Below are 27315 nucleotides of genomic sequence, written 5' to 3' on the forward strand. Positions count from 1 at the left end.
GTACCATAAAGCACGAAGAGAGTGGAGGATAGAATTGCTGGATCATCACTACAAACAATTTAAGCGAACTTTTATTGAAGCGTTAAGTTGTGGTACAGATACTTTTAAATGATCAAAGTCTAACACCACAGAAATTATAAACACCATACTCCCCCCATCCTGATCACCCAGATAGTTCAATAACCCATTCAACAGCTTTCATTTTCATAGACGAGGCTTATGCTTCTTTTTCTAAGATGCATTCTCTTTCAATTTTACTTGAAAAGGGATCTTCAGTCTACTTAAAGGACCTCAAGCCAAAAAAAGTCAGAACAATTGGGACAATGCAAGAACAAAAAAACCCCCATTGAAATATTGGTCCTCAATATTAACACCAAAAAGCATTAGTGCCATTTACAGCATGTAATTGATAACACTGGTAAAGAACATCAATAATATGCTTTAAAAAAAAAAAATCAAAACGTTCCAACCACTTGATTTCTAACCAAGCAGACTTTAGTTTAGAAGCACTGAAAAAGTGCTTCATTTATAAATACAGAAGGAACAAAAGAACCATTGCATCAAACCAGAAAGAGTCAAAACATTGCAAGGACAAGAGGGGAAAAATAATTTCAATTTTGTTGTTAACATGCTGGTCTCACAGCTGTTAAAATCCCAGTATTTGCAAACAAACATAGCTGAAAGTGTGCCAGCTTTTCAAAGCCTGCATTTTAGTCAATACTCATTAAAGTGACTTTGAATTACACACTTATTCATGCTCCATGAATAGCATTCTACTTCACTTCTGTCCAGGTGTCCCAGACAGTTCTTGTTCTATACCTTCACTTAATGCCCTCAAGTCACAGTAAGAGGAACCACCTTAGCAATTAGGAGGAAAAAACAGATGAAGTCACAACAGTCAAGTACAACATAAGTCACATGCACAACAATGTCACAGGACTGTCACAAGACAGAGGCATTAGCTTTGCTTGGAATAACAAAATGAAGTGACACTGGACCAGTTTAGAAGCACTCTTTACAGTCCAAAGTGGCAGGTCATGGGTTTTACTACGAATAATCCAAACCAATCAACACACCCAGACTGGCAAATCCCACTCCTCCACCAGCCCTACCTGCCAGGGCTCAGGAGCACCAGCCTCCTGTTCTGACATAACAGGTGACTGGGACAGAAAATGCCCGCTGCCAATATCAACTTGCACTTTGCAAAGCTGTCACACAATGACACCAAAGCACTTGAAGCCTGGCTCAGGTCTTCCCCTGTCAACTCTTGGACCTTCATCAAGTTCTGCCATTGCGAAGCGGTGTGACAGCTCGGGGATGGGGACAGACAAATGGCCATTGAGGTGAGACAGTTTAGCCTGCACTAGTACCGATACCCACGTTACTAAAGGTGAAAGACCAATGCGTTAGCCCAGCTCTACAGGAGAGCTGAGCAAATTCCTAGAAGCTGTATCAGAGCATGGAAAATCAGTCTGATTTAAAAATAAATCAACCACCACCTGTAGTAGCAAAACAATTTGTAACTGTTTTAAGAAGTTTCTCCAAACATGAAAGTGTTAATTAAGAATCAGTTTCATTAGAAATCATAGAAGTTCATCAAAAACTGTTTTAGACTGAAATCACAACAGATTTTAAAAAAAAAGGAGTGACAATTTAACAGAGAACTGTCCCCAGTGAGTAGGTTGAGGCTGAAGTCTAATGAGGACGAAAGCCTTGTCTGTGGGGAATTTTTGGTGATACTTGGAGAAAAACTATACTGTGTGTAATTCTACCTGAATCATTTTTACAAGTGTTGTAAAGTTTCAAACAGTAAGATTTTTCTACATGCACTTCAATTTCACAGCAAGAGTGGCATAGAGTACCTAAACACAGAAGAGAGCATTCATGCAAGATATCTAACTCCTTGATATAATAATGCATACAATTCAAAATGGTTATACTATGATTACACCTAGGGCTTTCCACAACTACAAGGTGGTGGGAGTGGAAAGCATGGCCCCCTGAATCATTAACTAGAAAGCAACCACCACCTTTTATATGGGATTTCTTTTTGCGCTTTTTCTTCATTCTTAATCAACTGTGCTGTTGCTGGCGATTTTTTGTAAAACTGGTAAAAACAAAATTATAATCACTGAACTGGGCAATCTGGTGATCAAGACGTTTAAACCCCTCAATCTTCTGGGCAGAGGAAAACACTGTGCGACATTTAGAGCTCTGGAAAACAAAAAAAAAGGGGAAGTTACTTTTAAAGCTGTCATTTAGAGATGGATTAGCACACTGTATTTCATATGTGGTTCTTACTAATGTGTTTTAAAACTCTCCCTGACAGTGGAGCAGAAAGTTTCATTCCCAAGCAGTGATTCCGCTCCCAACATAGAGTTCTGCTGTCCCATGAACAATTATGGGGTGTGGAGCACCTCTCCTATGCACACAGGCTGAGAGAATTGGGGTTGCTCAGCCTGGGGAAGAGAAGGCCCTGGGGAGACCTTACAGTACCCTAAAGGGGGCTGCACGAGAGCTGGAGAGGGACTTTTGCTAAAGTATGTAGTGGTAGAACAAGTGGCAACAGATTTAAACTGAAAGAGGGTGGGTTTAGATTAAATATTGGGGGGGAAAAAAATCTTCTTTGTGAGGGTGGTGAGAACTTGGAGCAGGTTGCCCAGAGAAGTTGTGGATGTCCCATCCCTGGCAGCACTCAAGGGGAGGCTGGATGGGGCTTTGAGCAACCTGGTCTAGTGGAAAGTGTCCCTGCCCATGGCATGGGGTTGGAACTAGATGATCTTTAAGGTCCCTTCCAACCCAAATAATTTTGTGGTTCTATGATTAGCTGAGAGCAACACTATTAACAGCAGGTGTTCTACAACTGACGGCTGCAGGCAAATCCATGAAAATGCCAAGGAAAGAAATTATGCCTATACAGAACTACATAGGAAGTCGTTAGAATTCTGGGACTAGGATGCTGCATCTTACTGTTTCTGAAGTTTGCTGAAGATCAGATTTAGTACATGCCATAGCAAGACTGAAGAGTATTTTTATTTTCTAAAGAAACTACCACTCAAATATAGAGGCAAACTAGAAACTGTTAATCTCCAGTAAAAATCTCTAGCCTTGCTTCATTTGTGTCTATATGTATTTCATCAGCTGATAAGCTAATGCAAGAAAACTCACCTGATTAACAAAGAGAGTTGTCACAAATTTTCCTGGCTTGAAAACCTCTACAACTTTTCTAATCAGGTCATCGTAAGAGGTCTGACTTATGTTTGTTTCAAAACTAACATAAGAAAACTCTGGTTCTGGAGTGATGTGAATAGTCCAGTAAGTTCCCTGAAAAAAAAAAAATAAGGTATTATTACCTTCAAATATTTATTTATTTTTATTTACCAATGCTAATTATTAATGAGTGCAAAACTTACATCCGATTTCATCCCGTTCATTGAATACCCACAAGGATTGAACATTGTAGCATCAATAACAGAACCTGGTATCAGGTCACGAATTCCACTCATCTGAAACAAAGTCAAACAAGTTTTTTTAAGTTTATCAAGCATCCTTACACTTGTTTAGATTTACCTCAAAGGCAGAATGAACATCTATTTCGCAGAGAGGACACCAGAATTCTCCCAAAACCAGATAAGTCTGATTACATGTACCACTGTAGATGAGCTTTGTTTGCATCCTGTCACAACAAGCTGCAGGCAAGGTATCACACTGCCTCTTACAGAGCCCAGCTGTATCCATCCAAGACAAGGAAACAGCTTAGAACTCCAAAACATATTTGCTTTTGCTGCTGAAATGGAAAACAGAGCTTCTCTTCAAGCACTATCCACAAAGTGAAGGCTGTTTACATTTACTCCAGAGTAAGGATATACTAGTTTATACCCTAGGAAGGAGTGCAATCCCAAGCATTGTGATTTACCACACAGTACCTGAGCTACAGCCAAATCTCAATAGCAAATACAGTGTGAGAAGCAAAGCCTAAGATGGAAAACAAGACGAAGTCAGTGTACTTGTCAGGAAAACTTGCTCATGTCACATGACATCCCCATCTGGGTAAAGGAGGCAAGCCCATCAAGTTATGCTTAGTCCCCAGATCTGCCCCTCCCCTCATCCAAATGGCTTCCTGATTTAACCCTGATTTTGATACCTACTTAACCTTTGCATTCTTATCTCCAGTCTAAGCCTTACTCCTCATAATCTACATCCTTGAAAGTTACTCAAATTGTGGTTTTATCCCTACTCCAACATTCCTCAGAGTAAAAGCTTCCCATCAGCCAAAGCACTGCATACTGCTGTTTTCACTAAAGAAAGGGCATTGAAAACATGAAGTTATATTCCCCAAAATACTCTTGGGTTAAATCCATTTTCCTCCCAAAGTATTAACCCAACACTTTTTACGACATCTCTCCTGCCACAAAATAAACCTTGTATTAAAAGGAAAGTGAATGAAGCATTTTGTTGCCCAATTTCCACCATTCCCCAAAATGCTCAGTTTTCAAGCAAACATACACGAGTGACATCATTTGCAGTAACACCATCTTTCATGTAGAACTGGTCCATAACTACTGGGTCAAGCTCACTCATCAGAATTTCCAGTGTCTGATCAGGCTGATTGGATATCCGACTCTCTGGGAAATCCAGGGTGTACAGGTACCTACATAAAGCACAAATCAAGTATGTAACACCTATTGACAGCACCAAATTCCACTGTAAAGACTTCAAACTCTTCACATACATACCAGCAATCAGAGTTCATACGCCCCATGCAATAAGCTGCTCCATCTAGACAAAACAAGAAGCCTCCAGTTAATTACCACAGCTGAATATTTATGCAAAATATTATATTTATTTCTTATTTACAGACAGGGGCCTTTCACAGAACCCCATGAAGTTCACTGATGCAGTCAGCAGCTGTACCAAATAACCAGGCATTTAACTTCAGGAACACCAAGTTAATAATCAGATAAGCAAGCTTCCTCAGAAGTGGGTCTGGACACCCCAGCTAAGAGGCTACTATCAGGAAATTGATATTACAGTTTAGCTATGCACAGACAGAAACTCTGGTACTCTTAAAGCCTCTATTAGATGCATTTATGATTATAATTTATTTTCAAGTAACTCAGCTTCCATGTTCCTTCAAAAACCTGTCACTTTAAAATTTAAGATTCTTCTTGTAGTCCTAAATGGCATTAAATGTTGAAGTTCAGGTTTTAGCATAGTAACTTCTTCACATTTCACAACACTTCGCATATTTCACATAGTAATGTATAAAAAGCCCACCTTTTTCTTCAGTGTATTACTTACTTTAAATTACTATCCTAGTTTTTTAATAGGGCTTTCAGAATTCTGCAGAGTGACTGGAAGTATGAAGATGACCCCAGTTTAGACTAGGTGTTAAATGTCAAGCTTAGTATAATTTAAATTTTGGTCTTGGCAAGCTAGTATCAGAAATCCAGAAAATAAATATTTACAGCTTTTGACTTTTATGCAAGAACTGCTGAATTAATTGCCTGGCAGCCTGTACCTATTGTACTGCTCATCACTTCTCATATAACATCAACCCTTCACCCAATTCTGCTGAAGTTTCATTAACTTACTTGGGAAAATCTCATTAAGAAACTCTACTTCTTCCTGGAAATTCCTATGTGGGTACTCCTGGTGGGAAGGCTTCATGAAATTCTTACGTGAATAAAAGAAGCTCTGAAAAAATGAAGGTTCATTTTAGGTATTGAGTATTATCCATCCACCTTGAATTTAAGAATCTAGAAAAATGCAAACATTTATCATGAACTTTCACAGGACCTAAGTTTCCATTGTCAAAACACTGCTACCTGTATTCCCATTTCAGAAGCACAGGGTTAATCCTATCTGAATTTCTAAGCTTCAGGAGACAGCTTACTTACAAAGTTGTTTTCCACTAGACAGAGTGGGCACAGTTACTCTTAAATAACTCAGCTCAGTGGCATTTGTTAGTTAGCACCCACTAAGAAACAAATAAAAGGGCAACTGCTGCAGCAGAGCAATCTTACATTACAGTCTTCCCATTATGGGAAGCATACATAAATGTCCAAATTCAGAATATTTAATAAAAATGTATATACATTAAACTAATACATTTGAAATAGCATCAAAAAGCTTTTTGTGCACTCCAAGGAAGATTTCTGACACCTTACCTGAATTGAGTCAAACCCACTGTACTCCCTAGCAAGCTCCAACAGGGGAACCAGTGCTTGCAGTAAGAGGGTGGTACCACACGTCTTCAAAATGAAACGTCTCTTGGAGACAAACATGCTACTCTCACTGTAAAAGAGGTGTTTAGAAGATATTCAGTGCTCTACATAAAACAATCCAGGAAGGAGTTGTTAGGTCTTGGTCCTTACCCCAACCAAATGCATTAATCTAAGTGAACAGCATATGGCACAAACATACTTAGCAAATAGATCAAATCAATAGAATGCAGCTAACATTTGAGAACTGTTATGATTTACCAAAGCAAACACCTGCTCCAAGCATGATATTACAGAGCTGTCACACTACAGGAAAAGGCACACACATTAGACACCCTCAAACTACCTGAGAAATACAAACATGCTGTGAAGTGGGTACACAGGCACAGCTATATGATATGCCTCATAAGTAAGATACAGAAATGAACTATATATAAACTAAGTCAGATACTTAACTACCCAGCTGAACTGGAGATAGGCATTGATGCCACATCCAGGACATCTAAACATGCTTAACAAGTATCTTTTCATCAGGTAACTGAACAATAGGAGTAAAAATTAGCTCAAGTAACTCAGTTTGGAATGCTGTTTACAAATTCAAAATCAAGGTTAAATTTAATCCAGGATGCAGTGCAACTAGTTACTTTATCCAGAATTTTGTTTTAAATATATGAAGCTTGAAGAAACAAGACTTGAATACAGTTTCTTTGACTAGCTTGCTCTTAGCACAATCTTGCCCTCAAGGCAGTCTTTTAGAGTACATGAACTTCAGTATTTGTAATCTGAAGTAAACCAGAGAATGTCAAATGTGTCTGTAAAGTTCATGCACAAAAAGCAAGAAAGTATTTTGCAAGATGAAAAACACATGGCAAAGTAGTGTCCTTACAACTAACTGCAGCACACACAACAAAAATTCCAGGGTTCCAGGAAAGCTACAGTTTTACAGAGACCCTTATGTCAGCTGCAAGAGTTGTTCCACTTGATTGTATTTATGTGCAGTTAAGGCTGATCTACCAGTAAGGTTTTTTTTGCTCATCTATAAGTGACACCTATAGCCTATTCTGCTGAAGTAATACTGAAATTCTGTACTGGGGACACTTTACCCATGGACAAAATTAAGGGATGCCACCACAGCTCTGTCCATCCTTTTGGTTAAAGGAAAAGAGAAACACAACTATGAAGAGATTTGCACCTCTGAGCAGGAGATCCCTGCAAGTTGTAGCCATCAACCTGCCATTAACCCAAGATTGGATTCTCAGCCAAGTAAATCACATATGACAGCTTTCACTTTTTCCTCTCCTAGGGACTAAAAGAATGAGCCCATGCCTTACCTGAGTACATAAGCTTCCTGCTTGTCAGTTTTTGTCACACTTATGATCAAACAATGCACATTCTCCAGAAGTTTGTCCCACTCAATCCTGTGAAGAAATTACAGAAGAGCACAAACAACAGGTTAAACAAACCAAAGCTTGCTGGAGCCCTGGGTAAAAAGCCCAAACAAGACCAGAGTCCTGAATAACTGGATCTGAGAGCACAAAATGGGAAGAGCTTTCATACAGGGACTGGCTCTCATAATACAGTAATACTCCATTCTTTGCTCTTGATGGCTCAGTAGTCCTAAAAATCTGTTACCATGATCTGCTGCATGTGGAACCTCAAGCTTCTAACCAGGTGAGTCAGGATAAATCCTGCATCCCACATGCTGGCAACTTAGGGCATGCTTTAGGTTGAACCTCTAAGCACTGCAACCACAGTAGTCATTGGCAACTACTACAGTAATAAATCAGTAAGTTATCAATAAGATGCTTTAATTGACCAGTTTAGAGTCAAGTTCATAATTTCACTGAAAAGCTAAAACCAAATATATTTTAATGGCCTGAATTCAATGAAACCAGGATCACAGAATTCCTTCGTACAGTGCAAATTGTAGCTATGGTACTAGAATTCAGTATGGTGGTAGAAGTTTAGTATTTCAATTCTTTACTTATATGATTCATTCTACAAAGAGTCTGAAAAAAAAAATAAACAAAAACCAAGGGCTCAAGTTAAGCCAAAAGGCTTTTAAGTACTCAAGAGAAATGATGGGCTTGCAAAAAAACTACTTTGGTTGTCACTTCAGTCTTGTGTCTACACCAGACTAGTAGAATTCAGTGTAGTCAATTTTGCTATAAATAAGACAGGAACAGATACAGCTTCCTGATGTCACAAAACTACAAGACTGCCAGCTGTCCTACTTCTCCCTGCCCACAGCATATTCCACCTGCAGGTTTGTGCTGGCTCTCATCCTCAGAGAAGTCACGATCCAAGAGATTTACTAACCCAGCATAAAACTAAGCTGCTCATCAGCAGAGCTGGAATAACTGCAGGACCTACCAGCACAAAAAAATTGCCAATTTTTCATCACCAAGCAAGTTCAGCTTGCCCACATAAAACTGTCAGCCTAATCCTTCTTCAGGAGGCAGACCTCTCACCCTTTACTGACACTGCAAAAGCCCTGTCTGTGGCTGTATGCCAGGACAGAGCACACACTGTTAATTCCATCAACACACTTTCTCCTGCAGCCACTAGTCTTTCCCCTTAGAAAACTGGTCAGTTCATGAAATTGAAGTTTTAGATTCTGTTACATGTATAATTAAATCATCCACATATTCTTTAGCCTTTCTGAACAGTCATCAAATAAATGCCTTAACTTCTCCCTCAATTAATTAATTCATTCAGGAGAATGCCTTTTGAAACTGAATTCTGTACCTTTAATAATACCTGAGGACTTTCCCATTTAAAGTACACCAGAATAGTAATATTCATATATATGATTCAACCAGAATATACATTAAGAAAATCCCATCCATTTATGAAAATCCTATCCATTTAAGAAACACTCATAATCAATGCACATCTGATTAATTTAGAAATTCTGTGATATAACCAGATACTTAAAATCAAAGTGAGGTTTATCCCAGTTAGTGACCCTTGATGAAATGCTTTTCTGCAAACACAGACACGACAGCACAGACACTCAAATCTCCATGTCAAATTAAAAAGGTTATTTTGAGTGCTCAGCTCAAGTCCCACACATTTACTCAGCTCTATACTTATGTCATTGACTGGAGTTTGCTGTGTTCCTTAAACTCAAGTGTACATGAAAATGCAAGTGGCTGCTCACCTTAAAAAGGCTGGTAAATGCAAAGAATGAAATAGATACAATATAAACTATTTCTAAATGCTCCTAAAGAAATCATACGATTTTGCTACTAAAAGTACCAAAGGAGTTAGTTTTCTCCGGCTACAGCACACCAGCCTAAGTTTGCCAGCCACTCTTCCTGTAAATTGAGCTAGGTAAAGCATTAGATTGTTCAAACCATTCCAACATCCCTACCAACATCTTATCTGCCATTAAATAAACACCCAGAGTCTGACATTGCATTTGGGAAAGGTGAGGAAGAGTTCCCTGATGCTGAGCTGTACTAACCCCATTTGTACATTACTACAAATCTGATTTTGTACTTGTCCAAGCATTAATGGGCATGTAGCTATCTTAGGCTTTGCAAGAGCACACGTCTCAGCTTTCACAAGCTTCTTACCCGGTCAGACAGTCAAAACCTCAGCCTCAGGCAGGCAAGTGACACTTTTTGTTTAAGCACCACTGCAGTGCAGCTCTGTGCAGGCATTTCACGGAAATGTCCATGCTCCAGACACACATTAGCAGAGGAAGATGTAACAAGTTTGGTAGTTCAGTGAGGGGTCAGTATAGCACCAACAGTGCTACACTACTGTGTGTGAAGTGCAAAGCCCACGATGCAAAGGAAGCCCTGTTATGCTTGTTGGTACTACAGTTGGTGTTTAGGTACCATGGCTGAAATCTGCAGTTGCACAAGACCTTTGCACATCACAGCTTTGCTCAAGTCCTCACTATGGTACTACAGAAACCATGGCTAAGCATACACTAAATGTTGTGTTCAGCCTTTACAGAAATTAAGGGCCAGGTCATAATTTGATCTGCCTGGAGCAGCACTAAGGAAAAACTCTACAACTTTAGAAAGAGACAGGATGCTAGGCTTGCTCTAGAAGCATACAGAGACTAACAAAGGGTTGCAGCACCCAGGATGAGACTTGGCCACATTAGGGAGAAATTCTGCAGGGATACTGGCCTGTATCTGTCTGCATTTTAAAGCTAAGTACAGAAAACTAAAGAAAGGCTGGATTTGATCCCACATAATCTATTTAAACAAGATGACCTTAGTGTTTGGCATGTTCTATTGTTTAAAGCACAGCTAAGGAAGAACATCTGGGACTACTTTGTCCCAAGTAGATTAAGTTCACTACAAGTCTAACTGTTGCATTTCTTCCCCCCCTTTTTTTTTGTTCCATATAATTGTCAGTAGCTGAGACAAATGATATCTACCCACACTTGAATGAAGAAACAAAATCAACCTTAAAAGTAGTATTTCAGTGGTTATCACTACATCTATTGCAGCTATTCAATAATAAGTAAAAATCTGCTAAGTTCGTAATTTAAGTATTTGAGAACACTCTTAATTTCATAGCTGAGTTAAGTTTTAACTTGGAAGCAAAGCCTGCAACTGAAACAGGGTACCCAAGTAAGACTGATTCCCAATGAAGTGCCATCATGGACTTTTGCTCTTCAAAATTCCCCCTTCAATGATCAATGTGCAAGGCATTACTATTTCCTAATTTCCTATAGCCAGACATCAGAACAATGCCAGTTGGAAACTGCTTTCCTATACTCAAGCGTCACTGGCAGCTCTTAGTGGAAGCAAGTTCTGCAGCAGACCTGCAGACACCAACTTGAGACTGACTTCTCACTCATGTGGGCTCATTGACCACTTCATTTCCAAAGATCCACTTTCCAAATTTTCAAATAACTGCTACTTATCCAGAGTCAAATTAGTTTCTTGAATGGGCAAGCACAATGCACCTTAAATAACTGCACCTTCTCAGAGAACAGCAAATGAAAATGGAATACATCTACTCAAGTGTGAAGAACTGTCCTTGCTTGAATGGCAAAAAGCTATTTGTTCTACACCTGACTAGCAGAACATCCCAAAAGGAAAAAAAAAAAAAAAAAAAAAAAGGAGGGGGGAAAAAAAAAATCAAGCTTAACAATTTACTCCTATACCTGTGTTGTAATATTTAGTGCCTTATCAAAAGACTTGTTACCAGAGTACAAATAACCATTCAAACTGCCAACCAGGTATGTGTAGGGAAAAGCAATTATAAATGAGAAGTAGCTTAATTGTAGGAAGTAGGCTTCATGAATAGTCAATAGTTCCTCTCAACCAAGTTCCAAAGCATCAAAACTGCTCTTTTATTTCAGAAGGAAGTTTTCCTTGACAGATAAAACCATGCTTTTGCACGCAAGTTATTGGCCTCTTCTGAGCCTTTACCTTCAGGGGCAAAACACATTCTTTAACAGAAGTCAAGCACAGCAGGCACCATACTGCTGTTTCAGGCCAACTGGGAATGTGCTAACAGCAATTTGAAGAGATTAAGAACTACATCAAGAACTTGTTCCTATCAGCAACCAACAGCCTCCTCAAGCACACCACCCGCCACTTCCACATCAGGAACTTGCTAAGGCAGCCAGACAGCACTGTGAAGAAAAGCTGTATTGCAGTAGGGCAGGAATTCTCAGGAAATAAATCATATGGAACTCCTAAAGACAGCTTAAGCTATATACATACTCTTGCATAGCTTTTCATTAGAATAGAACAGCTGACAATTCTATAGTACCATAAGCTTTTTAATTTTGACTATGTAAGACTTTGTTTTAATGTCAAGCATTCAACTGCAGAACAATCTTCTACCCCTTCCTGTTACCTACTAAGTTTTTTAGGAGCCACATAGGTATCAGTTACCTCATTAGCAGGCTACAGTTAAATAGGCAAATTCCTACCAATACTACGATCCAGACAGCCTAAAACTGTGTCTAAACTGCCGAGACAGAGGAGATACAGCTAAGACACATGAAGCTGGCCAAACATCAGTGTCAGCAGAGCTGGAACATTGCTTTCAAGCATCCCAAAACAAGCAGCAACAGTACAAACCATACAAAAGTCACAAGCATTTTAAAGCACCTCTCAGCAGCTTGTGTATTTCTCTGCACACAGCTGCATGTGAATTACTACCTCTTAGAAACAAAATTTAAAAATTGCTGTTTAAGATAGGTTACCTTGAACCACAGCCTGAGTTTAGGCTAAGGCCCTTGCAACATGATAAGTTTACAGAGGCAGTATCTGTGGGCTGCACAAAAGTGTCACGCCCTCTATATGCTCTGAGCACAGATACACAGAGACTGTCCACATCTCCCTTATCCTAAACCTAAGAAGCCTTCCAGACACATGCATTTAACCTTGAGAGACAGGCACCTGGGTGGAAAATTGCATCCACATTGAAAGTGATTCTATGCAGCACTGCTCACAAAATCCTTCTTACCTTAGTCCCAAGCCAACTACTTAGAGCATCCCTCCCAAATGAAACCAAGGTATTTCAGCAATGGCACAAAGATGGCCACATCTGGGCTCTGAAGGCAGTATATTTCTCCTCTTGTGGGTCTTACACCACTATTGCAGTTACATGGGATGGGGACTCCATCCTTTACATCCAAAGACACTCAATGGGTATTCCCAAGTCTCCTATCCAAGGACATCTAAAGTGCTTGAGGAAGCATGAGCCCCAGGAGGCACAGCAGGACTTACAAGCAACATTCAGGGCAAATTTGAGTGTAATTTTCTCCAGAAGGAACACACTGTAAGGCAGCAAGTATCTACCAAAAGCCCCAAGTCTTCCCGTTGTCCTGGCTGAGCAAACAACCATTAGGAAAGCCCTTTGAGGAATACACCAATAGCTGCTTATTTATTTTCTACTGAGTCTCACTAAGGGCCCTTTGCCAGCCAGTGAGTACCCAAATGCTTCAGCACTTTAAGTGATAAGGTAGGAAAATGTCAGAAAGCCTTCAACATAAGTATTCACTTCCTGCAAGCAGTATCAGAATCAGTAGAAGTGAGAATAATGGGCTTGTTTCCATTGTGCGAAACCATTCTTTAATTACAATTTTCAGTTACAAGAAAACACTTTATCAGTAGTTTTGAACCAAAAAATCTAAAATCTAATTGATCAATATCCATCCTGATAAGGGGAAGACTGCACTCTTACATAAAGTTCTCCAGATAAACTTGCACCACCCATTGAAAAAGCTCCACAAGTACACGGGGACAGAAGCTCTTGTCTTAGCACAGCTCTGTCTTCTTTCCAGAGTCCCTCCAGGTTTGTTCCAAAGCACTGCAGGAGCAGAGCAGGACTCATGGCCCAGCTTCCCTGTGCCTGCAGTGTCTGAGGAAGCAGGCAGGCAGCAGTGCCCAGCACTGGGGGAAGGGGCAGAGGTGCAGCACACTGCAGCAGTGAGCTGACTCGGGCTACAGGGTGCAGCACACAGCAAGCATTTACAGGGCTCCCAGCAAATCCTTGAGTGTCTCAGGGCTTGGGAGCTTTCCTGCAGCACAGGATCAGACTGTCCTATCAGTGTCACCCCATACTGCTCATTGCTGCAGTTTTCTCCAGCTTGTGTCTCCACATAATATAGACAAATTAGAAGCAGATTAAAAGTCCATAAATAAGCTCAATTTCAGAGTATTCCTCAGGGTTGAATGCTTGAGATATGAACTTCTAACACTGGCATAATTTATTTATGGTTTCAAACTTCTGTACATTCAAGATCCTGATAGCCCTTGAGACGGTAAATGCATAGCTGCACACCATCTGAAGGAATAAACAGCTTATTTTACTGTGGGGAGAGTGAATGCACTACACGGTCACCATGGAAATCCAGGGCTTGCAGCAAGTTTTCAGCAAACCCTGTTTTCCATACATAGTTTAAGGCTAATTTTTTAGGAAAAAAATCATGCTTTACAAAGCATAGTGAGAACAAGCAATAAAATTAAAGCAAATTATTTTGAGACCACAAAAACATTAACTTCATTTCACTACTGGATATAAGCAGGGTAGGCATACTGAGATGCTTGCCAGTAACTATTTCAACCACAAGACCTTTCTGCATAATTCATTAACAAGTGAGCAAAAACACCCCAAAACTTAACAACAAAGTAAAAGCTCAAGTTCCATACTTTTTAGCTGGGACCTTTATTGAAGGTATTAATTTGACAAAGATCTTTTCTGAAACACATTACACATAATGCAAACTTTTGTCCAGAAAGCGGGTTTGCCCATAGGAAGGAAAAAATGTGGAAAAAAGTCTTATTTGCATCAGCTCAAGATATCCAGCAAGGACTTTAAAATATCTAATCCCTAACAAGCACACACAACATGAAATTTTTAGCTTTGAACACCAGTTTAAGTCATTCAGTAGATGAATGGCTCACATTTCACTACTAAGCAGGTATTACAATACAAAGGGCAAGCTCAACTGGTTTGCAACTTGATTCTAATTTAGCTATTGTTCTACAGTTTCAGCTTTGATTTCAGATTCTGTTCAACATAAACTAGTCCATTCAATCACCTTTATACAATTAGTATAGCGGGATAGATGCAAATGAAAGTCCTGAATACAATATATCATCTGTAACAGGTAATTTAATTCTGACAGTTTTCCAAAAGAAAATGTTTGTACAAGGTCATTTCATGCTAGAAACACTTTCAGACACGTCACAGCTTCCTACCAAAGAAAGCAAGCACCTTAGATTAACATGTTGTATTAAGAGCCAATTAACACAAAAGTCTTCAAAGCCTGCTGACAGCACTGACACTGTGTTAAAGACCACACGTTCAACAGTTAACAGTTTTTATCCACTCTATTAAAACTTTACAGCCTTATCTAAACCACACAAAGGAACTATCCCAGTACCCACACTGCAATTACATTAAATGCCCTGGATTTAAAAGTTAAGTTTGCAGTTTTGCAAACACGAGTCTCAGCTGACAAATGGAGCACCAGAGAGCTCGAATGTGTCAGTGAGGAAAGCATTCGCAGAATGCCGTCTCTAAACTACATCTCCATATTAACACAAAGTCAAACGAGTACTTTTGGAATCTTTCACATTTTAAGTCAAACACTACAGGACTCCTTCAGCATCTAAGTAGCTCACATCATCTGCAAGTATTTTAGCTAGGATTTTCCTTCCAGGATTGCCTGGACATCACCTATACAAGGTTTTAGCCCGTACCTGCTATGTCACTAAGCCTCAAAGAGCTATAAAACCACATTTGATGATTTCCATGTTAAGTACAAAATTCAGAAAGATCTAAATAGCTTCACAAGTCAAAGTTACACATGCAAATTACCCTCAGAGGTAAAAATACTCTGCAGTGCTTCTGGTACAACAGAAATGAAGCTTCCACTAACCATGAGCATTCAGACATGCACACACATGGGCTATTCATTACTTTAAAAAAAAGGCAGTTATCTGCTCACTGCCAATTCAGATCTGTGAATAGCTAATTCTACCAATATATGCACATGGGAAATTTCCTGAGAAATACCAAAACAAAGGAAAAACAAATAGGATACATCGCTGAATGGAGATCATTAGCATATTCCAAACATTAAGTACACTATTACAAGCTCTCTTGCCCAAACTCTGACAAGAGACCATTGGGTAACAGTGATATGCACAAGCAGATCTGAATACAGTGAGAGCCAGATCCTCCAGCAACCACCCGAACCTGAAAAGCTGAACAGCTGACCATACTGAAGGTGAACCACTCACATGAGTATAACCTTCAGATTTGCCCTGTTTGCTTAGGACAAGCCTACCTTTCCCAACTATGTCAGCTGATCCCACCTACATACCATTTTTATTGTAACTGCAATAAAAATGAACTCATCCATAGTTCTGCAGATTTCGCTTTGTACTTCAACCTTGCAGCTACCATTTTCTGACACCTCCAGAACAGTATATTTTCTGGATCTACCGCTGGACCCTCACAGGCAGAAGTCTAAATATTCCATAGAATCCTAGAACGGTCTGGATTGGAAGGGGCCTTAAAGATCACCTAGCTCCAGCGATTCTACGCTGTCCTCCTCCAAACCACAGTACGGGCAATGTGCATACAGACGCCCGGCGCCCAGCGCGGCTCCCGAGCCGCCCGTGTGCCGGCAGGTGGCCATCGGCTCCTGCGCTAACAAAGGCGGCGCGGGCACATTCCCGGGCGGCGGGCGGGGAGCGCCGGGAGCCGGTGCCGAGCACGTGCGCCGGGAGCGGAGCGGGCTCCGGGCCTTCCTTCCCCCGCCGCGGGCGGCGCCGAGCGCGGCGCCAGCGCATTCCCCACATGCCCATTGGGTGACGGGCGCGGCCCGGCCCTCCGCGGCGCCCCGCTCCCATTGGCCTCGGCTCCTCAATGGGGGAGAGCGACGGCAGCGGCGGCGCGGCCCGGGAGCGCGGCCAGGACACTCACGTGTAAATCGCGGCTCCAGCCACACTTCTGCCGGGGGAGGAAGGGGCACTCCTTTCCCGGTGCCTCCCTCGCTCCGGTGCCCACCGCACCGCTGGGAGACACGGGAAGGGTCCCCGGGTACCGCCTGCTTCCCTCGGCGAGAGCCGCTCTATGGACCTGTCCGGCTACGCAGTGCCGGAGGTCGCCGCCACACCGGCCATGTGAGAGGGAACCATCGACCCTCTCCGCGACAGCCACAGGGAGCTCCCTTTCCAGCTTATATTACCGGGGAGGGAGATTCCTGAGCCCCCGCTGTTCGCAGTACAGCATAGCCAGGGATTTCCCAAGCCTTCTCATCCCGAAACTGGCCGTAGGAGCGGGACGAGCCGCCGCAGAGCGGTGGGCGCCGCGGCCGTGCCCCGGCCGCCAGCAGCACTGCGACACCGCGCCCGCTCCCCCCGCGGCATTCCCGGCCGGCGCTCCCGGCACACGCCCGGCCCCGCGCTGCGCTCCGCCGCCACCGCCACATGTTGCCAGCGGGAACCGCGCGGGGCTGCACGAGGTGGCGGCGCGGAATGGCTTCCGTCCCCGGCACCGCCACCTCCCGCCCGCCGGGACGAGGGGAGCCTCCCTGCCCGAGGGTCTCTAGAGGGCGGCGGAAGGTCATCCCCCGCGGGGAGATGCTGGGGCTGTCACCGGGAGAGCGGGAAGGCGGCCGGCAGCACGGGAGCCCAGCCCCCACCGACGGCCACCCCGGAACCTGCCTTCCCCCGGCGCGGCCGCCATCGCCCCCCCAAAGCGCCGCCACACCCGGGCCATTCAGGGACCCTCCCGCCCCGCCGGCCGCCCCCCACGGGCAGCGCTGCCGCCTTCGCCGCCTCTCCCCGCTCCGACCCCACCCCGCGCCGGCCGTTCGCGGACCTGGGTATGGTGCGGAGGTCGCCGGACCCCTTGCTCTGGTGCGGCTCCTGCTGCGCGGGCTGCTGCCGGGCGAACCACACCTCCAACAGCTTCTCGGTCCCTTCGAAGAAGTGTGCACCGCTCTCCTTCATGGTGAGACAAGTCGGCAACCAACAACCACAGAAATTAAACGACAACCAAACTGCCGCCCCCGGCCGCCACCGTTCGCTGCTGCTGCACGGGCCGCGCTGCTGCCGCCGCCGGGTCCCAGTCCGTCCCGGGCGGGTTTCACCTTCGGTGGGATTTGTGTAATGTTAATTAAAAAAAAAAAAAAAAAGGAATAAGTAGAAGAAGGAAGGATAATTTTTTTTTTTAAACGGGCGAAAACCACCCGGAGTGCGCGGCGGCGGATGCGGCGTGAGCGTGTGTGAGCGGGTTACAGTCCGAGCGGGGGTGCGGGCGGGCGATGCGGTTCGGTTCCTTGTAGTCCGTGTGTTCCCCAGTTACAGAGAAGAGCGTTGAGCGAGCGCTAGCTAATGTCGCCGGCCATACTGTGTAAGCGAGGGGCCAGTGCGCACGCAGCCGCCTTTATACCCCCGCAGGTAGCCGCATCACGCCGGGCCGCGCTGCACATTGGGCGGCCGCCGCTCCGGCCCGCCCTCCCCCGCTTCCCATAGGGTGGAGGCGACGCCCGTCAAGCCATATGCCGGTTCCTCCGGCCCCCCCCACCGCAGCCCTCCCGCCCTCCCGCCGGCCCGCAGGGAGCGGGAGATGGAGCGCGGGCGGCGGCGGGCTGGGGCAGCGCTCGGGCCGCGCTGTGGCGGCCGCACCGGGATCGGACCGCGCCGCCCCGAACGTGGGTGGGAAGCACGGGCTGTGGTCGGTAGAGAGCCGTGCCAGGGGAAGCAGGGCTGAACACGGCCTAGAGACGGCGGGGGAGCATCCCCCAAAACCGTTCGGCGCGTAGTGAGGGGCGAGCCCGAGAATTTGGGCTCTTCCGGGGCCGCGGCGGCAGCGCTGCGCCCGCACCCGGCGCTCTTTCCCTCTGCGTCCGCCGTAAGGCGTTTCCCTCGCTCCTAAGAGGAGCTCAGCCGAGCGTTCAGGCATAGTTCCTGCTCCCTTCGCTCCTTCCAGGAGCCCAGCGTGTGTGACCGAGAAATGGGGAGTCACTGGTACGTGGGTGTGTGGCACAAGGAGCGAGTGACCGGGCAGGACATGTGCATCTGTCGGCGCACACTGGAGGGACCGCGGATCTGTGTGCGCGGGTCATTTACCTGACAACCTGCGACTCCTTTTTCTAATATTTAGAAGAAATCATTGAAAACCACATTGATCTATGGTCGCCTAAAGCATTTTTAGCGGTACTATAACACATTATAAACTCAGTGTTGAAATGCTCCGTAGTCTGAGGAAAGGCTCGCAACTGACCAAATGAAGAACAGAAAATTCCATCTTCCCCGAAGAGCCTACGGTACTCGCACTACATGGGACAGGCAGCAGCAGATGGCTGGGGACAGATGAATGAGTCCCTACTAGGAGACAGTGAGACAGTATCGGACGGCATAATAGGCAGTGGGCTCTGTCCACCAGCGGAGGAGTGAGTCACTGAGCCAGTGAGTCATTGCCAAGGCAGCTGGACGTGAATCATTCCCTAGGTAGCTGGTTGCCGCTGTACGCTCCCATGGCACAGCCTTAATAGCTGGCAGAGAACCATGTTCTCCAGTGCTGGGGTTTCACTAGTTTTTATTAACTTAGTGTGAGTTGTGACAACTCTAAATAAAAAGGTTTTCCTTTCTCAGCCGTTTTTCTGTACCTCTATGCTGTCTCCTTCCTTGTGCAAGTACAAGCACTTGCATGGCTGTGTAGTGGACTGCATCAAGTTTAATGCTGACTACTTAGTTTTAATGATAGTTAATGGGTTTTAATTGTGATCAGCTTTAATTGGCATCAGTTTCCCAAGGCAGTTCGTGTCCCAGCTACATAGATGCTTGTATTGGCATAAATAAGAAGCTGTGCTTGGGCATGAGCATGAAATTCTGGATGGGGAGTGCAGGACCACTAGTTTCAGTAGTCACAATGGATTAAATCTGCTTAAAGTGCTAATAGCACTACATCTGAGAGTTTGTGGACTTAGTCCAGCCATATTCCACATTTACTTTTAATACCAGTCTACCCATCCTTCTTTCTAGATGTGCAGTACTAGTTCCTAATTCTGTCTTCTGTTGATTTAATGTCCTCTCTAGTTTTCAGTCAGGTGTTTGATCCTACTTGCTGTTTGCAAGAGATCTGTGTGACATTGCTCCAGCCAGATATATCTATTTCTTGTCATGGATCCTGTCTTGTATGGAGTTTTTGACTTCCTGATCTTGACTATGGTGTGGTCTCAGCGTGTCTTGGACCACATGCTCACAAACTTCATAATTTCCTGAAGTCTTGACAGTTCTCTTTTCTGCCCCTTCAATTTGTTCTCTTTCTGACTTTTCCAATTCAGGACTTGGCACTTGCTACCAGACAGACTTCACTACAGTCAGAGTGGCCCTAACCCAGTAGCTGTGACTGTTGTCCCTTGGTTTTAAGGCACACCAATTCCCTGTAAGAATACTTCTGAGACATTTAAGAGGAGTACAAGATAAAAAAAAAATTAAGTACATTCTTTTTTTATCTCTGGGAAGTGTCTCAGTGGGATGGATAACCTATGAAACCACATGAAGTATTTGTTTGAAATTTTAAAAAGGGACAATGCAGTTCAGTATCACCAGCTGACATAAGGAGGGAAGTGACCTCAACACTGAATAAGATGGAATAGTATTTTTCCTGATGTGTTAGAAAAGGAGCAGGATGATGTTGTATATTTGAAGCCAGATCACCTAAAAAGAGATTTGTATTAATGCTGAAGGCTGCAGGCCTTCATGGGAGTCTGGATTGCTGACAGATACACAAAAATACAGGTGGAGGAGGGAAAGGAGGGAAACAGTGAAAGCTCTTTTTTGAACTTGACTGACAACTAGACATGAACAAAGTATTGTCTGAGAGACAGGCTGAGGTTTCAGGAAGGACAGAAGGAGATTGTTTTGGATTAGGGGGAGGTTCTATGAGTCAGTGTTGGAAAGATGTTTGCTGAATTCATGTTTACAACTGAGATTACCCAGAGATAAAGAGCAGGACAGGAGCTGAAGGACCAACAGGTTTGAAAATATCCATTCAAAGGGGTTGCACTAATTTAACTAGACCAGTTTTGAAATTGTTTTGATAACATTAATCAGGCATTTGAATCTGGAGGAAGAATGGCTTGGGAAGACAGGAAGGCTCAGATATCATCATATGATTGTAGACATGGGGCCAAAAATTGTTTATGATCTTGTTCCTTTGTAGTAATCTGCTGGCACAACAGGCTGTAACTGGCCAGGTACATTCCCCTATCTGCAGGAGGAAATTCTGTATTACAAAAAACCTGTTGTGACTATTATTGTAACCTCTTTTTTTTTTTTTTTAATGTTAGGTGTGTTACCAAGCCCAACAATCAGAGTTCAGAGGTTCTGCATACCAAAACAGAGCTAAACAGAGCTTTGGGGCAGTCAGAAACAGAATGCAAGCCTGTATGATGCTGAAGCTGCTCCCCATTTTCATTGCTATAGCCAGCTGCAGAGCACAGAGCTCACAGAGTTAGTGTGAAGCTAACTTACTCATATTGATCTTATCCATATTCTTGATAGGGAGTAAGCTTGGTATCAACAAATAACCATGTCCAGAATGAAAAATGAGAAAGTATGATTTTTTTTTTATGGAAAAGACAATGATGAATTCTGTTTTCTTAGCCAGTCTCTTTACACTTTCCCAGTAGCACAGAGGGACTGTAGACTTGTGGAAATTTCTCCCTAGGGAATACTTCTTGTGTAGAGGTTTCCTCACTTTGAACAGCTATTTTGATCACTTTGAACAGCTGGAATGATCCATAGGAGGCTGTGGCAGCAAATTTAGAGCAGCCAACTTACACGAGAGGCATTGCCAAGAAAAATTGAGATTTGAGTATGGAATTAAAGCCGCCTTTACCAGCTCTCCACCCACCGGGCAGTAACGGATCATGCTCACTCTTTGTGGAGAGTGAAGGAGAAGGAGAACATTCCTTGTTAATATTTATGTAAAAGTTATATTAATGCTAATTCTCTGCATCTCTGCTATGTCACTGTGGAAAGCAAAAACTAGTGTGCTGTGAGGATGAGCAACGCCTTAGTGTCTTCCCCAATTGTTACAAAAGGAACTGGAAAGCAAGTTGCTGCAGAGCCAGTGTAGGCATAGACAAAGCATGACTTTCAACGCTTTTTTTCACTTCTTTTAGAAACAAAAGCACTCATCCCTACTATTGCCAACCTGGCCCTGCTCCTCCATTTCCATTTTGATTTACTTGCCCCACTTCTCAGGTTTCTGCTTACAGAAAGGACAGCAACTGCAGCCAACTTCACAGTTCAGAGAGTGAAAGGTCTCAGAACAGATTTTCTCAGCAAATCTGGCCTGTTCTGCTACATGGTAGAAATAGAAACTGTCGTAGCAAAAAGCAGAAATGATCTTCTAGTAATCTGAGCTATTTTTAGCTCAAAATAGTGATTTCAGCACCTAATGCTGTTATTCTCTACTGAATAAATGGACTTATTACCTAGAACCAGGAAATATCCTTCTAAATTAAATGAGGAAGGTAAATGTGAAGAATTGTCCTGTGAAATAATTTTCAGGGTCCCACTATGATTTCCTCTACAGCTAGTTCAGATTTGACTGATAGTTGTAAGTGTAGTGCTGCCATATGATTTATCTCATGATAAATTATACTTGCTGACAAAAAAAAAGAAAAAAAAGGAAGTGTTGACAATTAAGTAGCTCTTATAAAATTTTGTATGTATGAAATTGTAAAGCAGAAATAGCATAACTTTAATACTTGGACAGTGTATGTCTTATTAAAAACATTAAATTACTTAAGCTTCTTAAGGTTTAGTTTGTAGATTCAGTTGCAAATATTTGGCTAATGGAATAATCAATAAATTACATTTGGAAAAGATGAATTAAATGAAAAATTTAGTAATTTCAATTTTGTCCCAAGTTATACTTGCTGCTAGCTAATATGTGTTCTACAGGCCTGGATATCATGGTGATGGGCCATAAAAACTCCACTGCTGAAACTGACCATCACTTTAATGATGGGTGTGAAAATTGCTCCTCTCCAGCCACCAGGCAGTAGACCCATGAGCTCACATGTCAGTTCCTTTCAGAAATGGGGTGAAGAAGATGCAGGGTCTTACATTCATTTTCTTGACTTCTGTTCTGTCCTTGTTCTGAATGCTGCTTTGCCCCACACTCCTGCCATTGTCTAAACTGACTTTGCTCCCATGATCAGTCAATGCACTCATTAAAATCTGAGGCAAAGTATTCACTTCAGAGCAGTAGTAAAGTGCAATTTATATTTTGCCAAGATTATCTTCCATTCCTCTGCACTTTTTATTGCATAGCACTACAGTCCTTTATTGTCTTTAATTTACGGCAATGAAGAATCTTTTTTGTTGTTTGCTTTTCATATATTTTTGAAAGTCTAATTCAGCCTGACTTTTGGTAATTCTCACTTTGTCCTTCCTTTTCTTCATCCCTCAGATAACATTTCCTTTGTGCTTAAGCCTCTTTGCCATTTTGCAAATGTTTTGGGATTTGCTTGTGGTTATTTATTCAACTCTCCTCAGTAAAACTTTTTCTGCTTTCTTGAGACAAAGTCCACATACTTTAATCCTTTTCAATTCAAATAATTGTATTATCCTCAATATTTGAATTCCTCAGTCCCTGACTTCACAAATAAGTTCTCTGGTTTCTCAAAGCTTGTCTTTGTGAAACTGAGAATATTGTTTGCTTTTGGATCTTCTGCCAAATCAATTTTTACCTTACCAAATTGTTGTATATCTGTCAAAGCCCCCTTCTGTCATTGGTCAATGGCAATGCAATTACTATCATGCCTATATAGGTTTTCATATGCATTTGATTAATGAATGTAATACACTGAATGCAATTGTGAATTTAATTCACAAATAAATATTTTAATTCACAACATAAATGTTTTATCTTTATCTATGAAGTTTGCTTAGGAATACCTTTAGATCAGTTGTAGCTACATTCAATTTTTATTTGTACCTAATTTACTAAAGATACTACATTATTCAAACAAAATCTAAACCAGTTACAGCTGATCTTCAAAGTGGGACTGAAGAAAGAGAATTGGGTAATCCTGTTTTTTTCTTATTGGTATTAGTTTTTCAGTGTTCTAAAAACTTGTGTCAGCCCTTACTTTTAGGCAATTAAAAAGAATATGGAAACTGTTGCTTGAGATGTCTTGTAGTTGTGTTCCTGAAAATGGAAAGGCTCACTTAAACTTCCCTGAGAAGATTGTGTTACTGAAAAAGAGAATTCACACATATGAGCAAAACTCACACTTTCTCCCCTTCCCCAGTCTCCAAAAGCCCCATGTCATACCAGTCATTTTAGTCCAGTCTAAAGGAAGTCAGTACACAAACTCAGGCCTTGCTCCTGCAAACATTTACACATTTACCTTTTAAACTAAAGTGGAGGTCAACAAAAGTACACAAATCTAAGAAGCAATTAATGCACAGAAGTATTAGCAGGCATGACAGAATGAGAGAGCCAGGCTTCTCTTAGCTCCTCTGGAAGGAAGGAATGGTAATTCACAATATTATCTACTGTTTTCTGTTACCAGGGTACAGAATAATCAGAACTGACCTTCAGAGAAGGGGTTCCAGGGAGGAAAATGAACTGTGCCCTTTCTCCTCATCTTTGATCTTGTCAAACCAGATTTTTTTTTTCTGCTTATTTTTGCAATAGGAATTATGCCTGCCATGTGCTTTACCTTCTTCCCTCCATCTGCCCATGGTGAGAGACCAGCAGAAACATCACAAAGAATAAGATGTATAAGTTTAATTAATTAATTGTGTTGGCACAATTAATACTAATTAATTAATACTAATTAATACTAATACAACCAATACTAATACTGTAGTTTAATACTGAATGAACATATAAGAGATCTTTATTAAAAGTTTATGTGTCTCGTTTCCTTGATGTAGATTGTTAACAGTTCATATCCAAGACCTTTTCATTATCTCCTGATAAGCGGCTCAACTGACAAAGGTGCAGTAGGCAAAGAGAAAACAAATAATCTGTTTAAAAAAACCCCAACTCCCAAAAGGTTATTATACTTTAAAGAAGAGATAAAGCTCCAGCCTTTCAAATACCCAACCTCGGCTGTATAGAAAACTTTGTTTGAAGGAACCAATCTGGGAAGGATGTGATGTAAACCACATGGAGGAGTTTTGCTTACACAGAGCTACAAAGATGCATCTCTTTTTTCATGATCCCATATACAAGGCCTATGGTTGAAGCTGAAAGAATTCTTCTTGTGGACACAACACTGAAATGCATGTTTCTCCCAAGAGGACCTAGGTGTATCTAAAGTTCAGTTTAAAGTTATGTTCCTTTTATGTTCCGTTCCTTTTGTTTTCGCTTGTTCTGTCTTTGAGGTAAAGCAAGTTCATTTCTTTTAGATTTGATTGAGGAAAGCCAGGCTGACTCCTCTTTATGCTGGTTGCTTCTGCAGAGATTGATTGTGAGTGATTTATAATCAGCCTTCCATAGGGAAAATTTAATATATTTATCAGAAAATTAATGAAAACATATTTATATAGCTTGTAATTGCTTACATTGTTTCTAATTGCTCATTTATATAAAGAAGGGATTTACATTGGTTTTATTATCATCAATTTTAATAAGCCTAAGCATAAAACATCAGCAGTTAGGTCTTAAACTAATGAGATTTATTCAAAAATAATGAGATTTCAGACATTAATAAATTGGGATTTGACCTCTGGGATATTTTTCAATGTGTACATTGAAAATTTCAAAACTCTAAAAATGAAGTGAAAAGAAAATTTGAGGCTATCACATGACTAGAAATACAAATCTTAAATTGAGACACTGAGTGATACTGATAGGATAAAAACAAAATGGCTCTTTATATGGCTTTGGGCACACCATTTAATCCAGAGCAAGAAAAAAGCTTTCTTATATAAAAGAGAAGTAGGTACCAGATTGAATATATAATTAGCTGATTTACAATTGAAATAATTTATTCTCCTCTGTGTGACAGCATCATTTAAGCATCTCTGTAGTAGCATTCTCTGTAGACAATGCTAGAGCTAAGCTGCTGTCAGCACTTCAAAAATAAAACCTTTAAAACAAAGGTTGTGACTAAGATTTCTCTAAGATAAATTGTTGCAGAGAGCATTTTACTGGATGATATAAAAGGTGATCTGGCTGTTTTGGAGACTGGCAGGCAAAGCTATTACACAGTGTTGTGCATAACTGGAGCTGATCATAAAGCTCAACAAGTGCTGTCCAAAAATATCAGTTTTCATAACTGCAGCCTTTTTTTTTCCTTTTTTTTCCCCCTGTGGATCAGTAGTTCCTAATTAAACAGGAATCTACTTTGTGTCCTTCCTTTTCATAAATATTTCTTCAGAGTTTAATACTGCCCCTCCCTCTGTGTTTTCAAAATACTAGCTAAGGTCTAACTTGCACAACTGCCTTTGATTGTAGCTTTGAATTTGTGCACCAGCTATGCCAACTGTGGTGGAAGACATACACTGAACTTTTATACTTACTGCTAACTGCAGGTGCAGGAGCCTTTTTGTCATTTGGTCAACAGGTTATCTCTCACCAGTGATTTCAGTCTCTGTGTGCAATTATATTATGGCATTTATGCTGCCTGGTTATGAAAAGACATACCTTTAGCAATACCATCAGTTTAATTATAAGAATTTGATTTTTTTTTAACTTAGCATTTGGAGCTTATAACACAGAATCATAGAATCATAGCATAGTTTGGGTTGGAAGGGATCTTAAAGATGATCTAGTTCCAATGCCCTGTCAGTGGCAGGGACACTTTCCACTAGAGCTGGTTACTCAAAGCCCCATCCACCCTTTGTTGCATGAGGCATCCACAACTTCTCTGGACAACCTGTTCCAGTGCCTAACCACTCTCACAATAAAGAATTTCTTCCTAATAACTAATCTAAACCCACCCTCTTTCAGTTTGAAGCCATTCCCCCTTGTCCTGTCACTACAGGCCCTTGTAAAAAGTGCCTCTCCAGCTCTCTTGCAGACTCCTTTAGGTACTGGAAGGTGCTGTGTCCTTGGAAACTTCTCTTTTCCAGGCTGAACAACCCCAAATCTCCCAGCCTTCCTTCTCCTTCTCCTTCTCCTTCTCCTTCTCCTTCTCCTTCTCCTTCTCCTTCTCCTTCTCCTTCTCCTTCTCCTTCTCCTTCTCCTTCTCCTTCTCCTTCTCCTTCTCCTTCTCTTTCATCTCCTTCTCTTCTTCATTTTCTTCTCCTCCTCCTTGTGGCCTCCTCTGGACTCCTGAAGGTGCACATCCCTCTCATATTGGGGGCCCCAGAAGTGGATGCAGTGTTCAAGGTGGGTCTTTGGAGAGCAGAGCAGAAGGACAGAATGACCTCTCTTTACTGGCCACACTGCTTTGGATGAGCCCAGGACAGAGCTGGCTCTCTGGGCTCTGAGCACACATTGCTGGGTCACGCTGAGCTTCTCATCCACCAACACCCCAAGTCCTTCTCCTCAGGGCTGCTCTCACCATTCTCCACCCAGCCTGTATTTGTTTTTGGGATCACCCCAATCCAGGTGCAGGACCTTGCACTTGGTCTTGTTAAATTTAATGAGGTTTGCACAG

At 42.2% G+C, this 27315-nt stretch overlaps 1 protein-coding gene across 1 annotated transcript; it reads right to left on the bottom strand.

Moving 5' to 3' along the window:
* Positions 1-53: 53 nt before the first annotated feature.
* AMD1 (adenosylmethionine decarboxylase 1) lies at positions 54-18098 on the bottom strand. The gene is made up of 9 exons (XM_071438500.1): positions 17553-18098; positions 7556-7642; positions 6171-6297; positions 5595-5697; positions 4737-4779; positions 4507-4651; positions 3414-3506; positions 3169-3324; positions 54-2214 (listed from the first exon to the last, which is right to left on the bottom strand). Exons 1-9 carry the CDS (start codon positions 17681-17683, stop codon positions 2074-2076), a joined length of 1026 nt encoding a protein of 341 aa, XP_071294601.1. The 5' UTR covers positions 17684-18098; the 3' UTR covers positions 54-2073.
* Between the last annotated feature and the right edge of the window lie 9217 nt (positions 18099-27315).

The sequence above is a fragment of the Agelaius tricolor genome, unplaced genomic scaffold (genome assembly GCF_023055355.1).
Source record: "Agelaius tricolor isolate 1412-34295 unplaced genomic scaffold, bAgeTri1.0.p SCAF_1, whole genome shotgun sequence".
In the NCBI taxonomy this organism is placed as follows: domain Eukaryota; kingdom Metazoa; phylum Chordata; class Aves; order Passeriformes; family Icteridae; genus Agelaius; species Agelaius tricolor.